The sequence below is a fragment of the Oratosquilla oratoria genome, chromosome 26 (assembly GCF_046742065.1).
Source record: "Oratosquilla oratoria isolate Oo_2021 chromosome 26, ASM4674206v1, whole genome shotgun sequence".
In the NCBI taxonomy this organism is placed as follows: domain Eukaryota; kingdom Metazoa; phylum Arthropoda; class Malacostraca; order Stomatopoda; family Squillidae; genus Oratosquilla; species Oratosquilla oratoria.
Window position 1 is genome coordinate 638,901 of NC_134802.1, and position 6,685 is coordinate 645,585.

At 48.3% G+C, this 6,685-nt stretch overlaps 1 protein-coding gene across 1 annotated transcript; it reads right to left on the minus strand.

The window, feature by feature from the left end:
• Window positions 1–750: 750 nt before the first annotated feature.
• On the minus strand, window positions 751–3,389 carry LOC143039357 (uncharacterized). The gene is made up of 3 exons (XM_076209243.1): window positions 1,918–3,389; window positions 1,031–1,674; window positions 751–880 (listed from the first exon to the last, which is right to left on the minus strand). The coding sequence occupies exons 1-2, from the start codon at window positions 2,625–2,627 to the stop codon at window positions 1,140–1,142; spliced, it is 1,245 nt and encodes a 414-aa protein (XP_076065358.1). The 5' UTR covers window positions 2,628–3,389; the 3' UTR covers window positions 751–880; window positions 1,031–1,139.
• Between the last annotated feature and the right edge of the window lie 3,296 nt (window positions 3,390–6,685).

Here is a 6,685-nt window from a genome sequence, read left to right on the forward strand (position 1 = left end):
CGTAACAAGCTGTGGAGTGTTGAGGGTACCGGCCTGGGAAGGTCGCGCGGGAAGAGTGGGATGCTCCTGTTGACCTCTCGCGTTAGCCGTCGGTGTTTCAAGCGGCCCAGTGGAAGGGCCGGGGCCGCGAAGTTGAGGCAACCTAACAGGCCCTCCCACTGACGGCGGGAGAACGTTTGGGAGAAGAATGCCCTCCTGACACAGCGGAGTGTCCGAAGAGCGTTGTCTGGAGCCAGTGACAGGGAGGCGTTGATCGTGTCCCACTCGATCCCGAGCCAATGAAGTTTTTGTGTAGGGGTGAGGGTAGATTTGTCCCAGTTTACCTTGAAGCCCATCTCCGTCAAGATTCTTAAAGCCACCGAGACATTGGTTGATGCACCCTCCTCGGTGGGCGAATGTATCAACCAGTCGTCCAGGTACATGAGTGTGGAGACGCCTGCCTCCGCCAAGCGTGCGCCTACCACTCTCGCTAGCTTTGTGAAGACCCTCGGGGCAAGCGAGAGTCCGAAAGGGAGTCTGGTAAATTGATACGTCTCCCTCCCGACCTGGAACGCCAGGAACCGGCGAAATCGGGGGTGGATGGGGACATGCCAATATGCGTCCTGAAGGTCCAGGGACGCTAACCAGTCTCCCTCCCGGAGCACTGACCGAACCTGAGCCACCAACACCATCTTGAATCGCAGGGGTTTCAAAATTTGTTCAGTGCGCTCAGGTCCATAACCAGTCTCGTTTTCCCTGGGTCTTTCTTTGGTACGGTAAAAAGACGGGACAGAAAGACCCGACCTGTCGCTGGTTCCACTATTCCTTTTTCCTTCATGTCTCTCACGTGGGGCAGCACTGAAGAGGACACCTTGGATGACGCGGGAGGGTGGCGTAGTGGCTGTGGGAGGAAAGAATAAGGAATCAGCTTATCGGTAGTAATGTGTATATCCCCCCCCCCCCAAGCCTGAAGGGCTGGGGCAAGTTACTATCCATACTATGTAAGAGTATCACCACAGTTCCCTCAGAGGATAAAGGTAAGGAGACCCACCGGGAGAGAGACCCAAGGCCAGGTGAGTCCCTGGCGGATGACCCTGGAGGCCCATCCGTGCGCAGGCCACGCGTGGTGCCAGCCCAGGAGACACCCCACTTGGGGGCCTTCAGAAGTTCTTGAACTTTTGCTGTTGTTGCTGCTGATGTTTTCGTTGGTTGGTGGTCCTCTGGGGTTGGGAGGAGGTGTGGTGTTGCGATTGTTGGCGCCGAAATGTCTGGGGCTGTTGCTGATGCGGGCGCTGGGTTATCCTCCCTGTGGGTGGTGGACGGTATGCCCGCTGGTGTTGTTGATGTTGTTGTTGTTGTTGTTGTTGTTGGCGCGCGTATGGGGGCGGGCGCCTGAATAGAGAGTGGGACCTGTAAGCAGGTAAGGGCCGAGGTCTCGGTTGGGATGGTTGTTGGATCTGGATGACGGTCGGGACCGTAGCGAAGACGCGGTCTGTCGCTTCCTGGTCGAACAGACCACGGGAAAGGGGAGCTGCTCTCACCACGCCCCGGCGAGCTATCTCCGGGGCCGACCGCGCTGCAGACTGACGAGCTGCCAAACGAGCCGCGGTGAAGGCCCTCGCTGCTGGGGGTAGGGCTGATGACGCCATGTTGGCTGTACCCTCTGCCACGGTAGAGAGTGCCGCCAGGGTGTCTCTGCATACATAAAACACGCGAATCAAATTAGTAGGGCGAGAAGGATCCCGATCCCCGGAGGGTGTAATAAAGTCACATCGCTCAATTGTAGAACGTATAACATATGCGAGGCCGAGGTCGTTTCCGAACGACCTCGTCCTTGGGTGCTAGTCAAGAGGCTCCGTCCTGGGTGAAGACGCTACCTGAGCGTCTCTCGCCAGGACAGGTCTGGACCCTCTGTATACATTGAAATATCCCACTCACCTCAATTCTTCCCGCGGGAAGTCCTCAAAGCTCGTGGCGAGCGTCGTCAGCCAGTTCCTCATCATCGCGATTGCCGTGACGGTCGAGATGGTAGAGGCAAGGTCTTGTCTGGTCGAGGCCTCCGTCGTCAGCAACTTAGTCTCTGGTTCACTAAGTTGATGGGGGAGGGCGGGGTCCCTGCCAGAGTGCCATAAGCAATCGCGCAGACCCTCCGGCGCGAAGGGTGGTGGCAGGACGACGGGGAATGATGAAGGGATATGCCGTCGAGGAGGAACCGTCTTGGGTTGGTCTTGGGCCCGCTCGAAGAGAGCAGGGATGTCTAAGGCCTTCTCCCCTTTCTCCTGCGGGAACCAGGCGTTTGGGGAGAGTGCTACCGCCGGTGAGTCCCCCGACCTGTCGACAAACATATGCCCATCAGGGTTTAAACGAGTGTTCTCCAGGAGAGCACCTAATGCGTCCAGAGTGTTAGAGGTGGAAATCCTGGAGGGCGTGGAGGCCGGGGCGGAGAGGGGTCGAATCTTATATAGAACCTTAGCCCCCTCCGCGTCGTTGGCCCACTTTAGGATAACGTCATCTCTCCTCCTCCAGCCCTCCGGTAGCGAGTAGTCGGGAGACCAGGCCACTAGCTTGTGATCTTCTCCAAACGAGTACTCCCAGGACCGGGGAAGGTCACACCATGAGAAGGGGCGGAACTCAAAAGAGTCCGTCATGGTAGGAGGATAAGGAAAAGAACTGTAGTGGTCCTCCACCCCGTCCAACCCGACGGACGTCTGATTGGGGGGTTCCTCCTGAGAGGGGCCTTCTAGTCCTATACCTGTCGCCGGCACGGAGGGGCGGAGGGAAGGACCAGGAGGGAGAGTGGGAGGGGGGGCTAGAGCCGTAGGTTCAATAGGAGGTTGCTCTGGAGAGGGGTGCGTTATGATTTGCGCGGTCTGAAAGGCCGGATAATGTGATAGGGCCGATTCAAGGACGGGGCCTATCAGGGACGGAAGGAGGGCAGCCACATGGGCGGCCAGAGTTCCCTCTCCCCTCGTGTCGTCCTCCGGCTCCCTGCCCTTGTGGGATTTACGGCGAGGAAAAGGAGAGCGAGGAAGGGAGGGTGAGTTGGGGGGAGAGGCTGTGGAGGGTGGGGACAAGCTGAGCGTCCTGGACCTCGGTGAGGCAGACCTCTTTTTCGAGCGAGATTTCCTGCCGGGTTCACGTGAGTGAACTAGGGAGGAAGACGAGTTCGTGGGGGTGCTTGACAAAGCAAGCCGTAAGGGTTTTAAGGACCCTTGATGTTCGGATGTATGGGGCTGCCGAGAGGCCTGAGGACGCTCGGGGACACCATACTCCGCAACATCAGACTCGTCCCCTTGTACTCCGAGAGGCCCAGGTTGTCCACCAACGGAAGTCTCGGAGACATAGGGAGACGGATGGCGAGGGCGAACGAGGCCCAATTCCACTCCTAACGCCGGATCCGCCCACACCAGGGGGGGGGTCGTCAGCGGATTTCAATTTCCGAGCTCTGCGCCATGCCTCCCGAAGGTGTCCGAGGGCGGCTAGCTTGGAACGGGTTTTGGGAGGAGCAGCACGAATCTCCTCAACCCACGCTTTGCACACAACGCAGGCTAGGGGGTTAAAGCCAGCTTGTGAGAAACAAGGGGCATGGCGGGAGCAGAGGTCGTGGTGGCCGTCTGACGAGATCCTGGCTGTGCAGCCGGATTCCACACACAAGCGTTTGGTCTGAAAATAGAATAATGATAATCATAGACGGGGTGTCCCAAAGGTGTCTGGACACAACACCAAAGGGGAAAAACTGCAGGAGAACTCCCTACGAGAACACAAGAGCACGAGCTGGAACCAGACTTACCGGCATGAAAGAAGGTGGGTTGTTGAGTGACCGACTCGTCTGGTTCCGCGATGCTAAGTGACGGCTCAATCCGTGCGGCCGAGTAAGAAGGGAGGGGATAGGGAGGGGGAGGTGGGGTTGTAGACGCTTGCGCCACCTGCACAGAGCCGGGAATTTTAAATTTCCGATGATTTATGCGGAATGTCCAACCACACACTCCCTTTCGGAAGTGGCCATTTGGCCAGGAGTGTGGTAGGGGATTACCGATATAGCTTCGCTGTGCAGGTTTCTTCTCAGCCGATAATTGACACACTGCGCAGTAGTGGTGGGCAGCTACCGGTAAAGTTACTGGTTTTACCGGTAACAACCTTAACGGTAGCTTACCGGCAAAAATTCTACTACCGTTAAGGCTCCGTTAACCGGTAAGCTATACCATAACACTCGGAGAGCGGTAAGCGCGTCTCGGCTTGGTGGTACTGAGTGACGGCACTGACGGTAGTGGTGGGTAGCTACCGGTAGTTACGGGTTTTATCGGTAACAACCTTGACGGTAGCTTACCGGCAAAAATTCTGCTACCGTTAAGGCTCCGTTAACCGATAAGCTATTCCATAACACTCAGAGAGCGGTAAGCACGTCTCGGCTTGGTGGTACTGAGTGACGGTACTGACGGGCCCACTGTTCCGCTAATTTTACCGGTTAAACTTTTACCATTAAGCAAGTATGTACCGCTAAGGTCTCGGTAAAAAAAAATTACCATTAAAACAGTTTTTCGGCATTTTTGTTAATTTCTCAATAGAATTAATGTTATTTCTGTGATCAGCATACGAAATTATATTAATTGTGAAAGTTTCATCGAAAAATTCCGCGTGTCGCCAAACGAAGACTCATATATATATATATATACATATATATATATATATATATATATATATATATATATAATATATATATCTACATACATATATATATGTATATATATGTATATATGTATATATATATGTATATATGCATATATATATATATTTCTTAGATTGTAACATTCACAGATGCAATAAGAAATTTAGATATAGTATTCACCGAAAACCAACCAATGTCAACGCGTATATACATTACTATTCAGCCCACCATAATAGAATTAAACAGTCAGCATATTCTTCCATGTTCCTTCGTGGCCTGCGCATCTGCAGCCCAGAATTTGTGGATGACGAAATGAACAAAATTTATGACATCGGAACACAGTTGAGATATCCCAAATTCTTTTTGGACAAATGTTTCAAAAAAGCAAAAAGGACATTCTATAAAGGGGAACCAAAACAAAAGTTTGAGAAAAAGAATTTACTTGTACTTCCTTTTAATGAAAATCTTATAGAGATTCCTAATATTCTTAAAAATTTCAATGTAAATGTAGCCTTCAAGAACAACACAACTCTAAAAAATCTTCTCATAAAGAATTCCCCTGACAATTCTACAGGCTGTGTATATAAAATACCTTGTAGTAAATATGACAAATATTATGTAGGTCAAACAGGAAAAGAATTAGAGGTTAGGATTAATTATGGGAAAGGTGGAGGGGGAAACACAGGTCTTTATCTGATTATCGAGTTTATTCCTGACCGGTTTCGCTTACAATAGCTTCTTCAGAGGAGTGTTCTTATAGAGAACTCCTCTGAAGAAGCTATTGTAAGCGAAACCGGTCAGGAATAAACTCGATAATCAGATAAAGACCCGTGTTTCCCCCTCCACCTTTCCCATAATTTGTCCCAATGTCTCTACATTTGTATCAAGTTAGGATTAAACAGCATAAAAAAGGGCCAAGAATCTAGTGCACTTTTTAAACATGTTTGTGAATTTGACCATCCTATTGACTGGAAAAATGCTTCAAAAATTATACAATGTAAGAATATAACAGAAAGAAATATCATAGAGTCAGGAATTATCAAATGCAATTATGACTAACTCATTAATAATAGTTTAGGATTATATAAATTAGATCCATATATTGTCAGTAATATAAATAGTACATATTTTAAAAGTTAATGTAATAATAATATGTTTCCATGACCTCACCGAGTGACCCAACCTGAGCTTTCAGGCTTCGGAGAGGAGGGTAAATGTCTCTCTTGTCCTACTTATACTCTGTATCTCCATTTTTTGTTCTCATCTTTCTGTACTCCGTGTGTTTTTCCTTTTCCTAGTGGACTCTGCATATTTGTGATTCGCGTGTGACTTGTGAAATTTGTGCATATATATATATATATATATATATATATATATATATATATATATATATATATATATATATATATATGCACAAGTGATGAAAATGTCAATATGCTTCTGTTTCTAAATAAGAATATGGGAAAAGATATGTTGATGATATCTTGTGTCTTTGGCCAGTTAGGCGTAACTTAAATGTATTCCTTGAAAAACTAAATGGTATGGTCCCTTCAATTAAATTCACTTTTGAAATAGAAATAGAGAATAAATTACCATTTTTGGATATTTTAATTCATCGAAATGGTAGACAATTTAAATATGACGTTTATAGAAAACCAACTAAGGTCGCATCATATGTCCACTTTTACTCGGCTCATCATCAGAAGACAAAACTTTCTGTCTTTAGTTCTATGTTTCTTAGAGCTTACAGGATATGCAGCTCGGAATTTTTGGATGATGAGCTGAGGAAGATACATAGCATAGCTTCTGAATTAAAATATCCAAAACACTTAGTAGACACTTCTCATAAAATGGCTTACACAACTTTCCATAACACCTCACACGAAAGAAAAGTATTTGACAAAAAGAACCTTTTGGTTCTTCCTTACAGTGAGAAATTAGTTGGTCTGCCTAATATTCTCAAACAATTCAACATCAACTTGGTTTTCAAAAATAACAATACTATACAAAGTAAGCTCATTAAAAATTCACCTTTAGCAA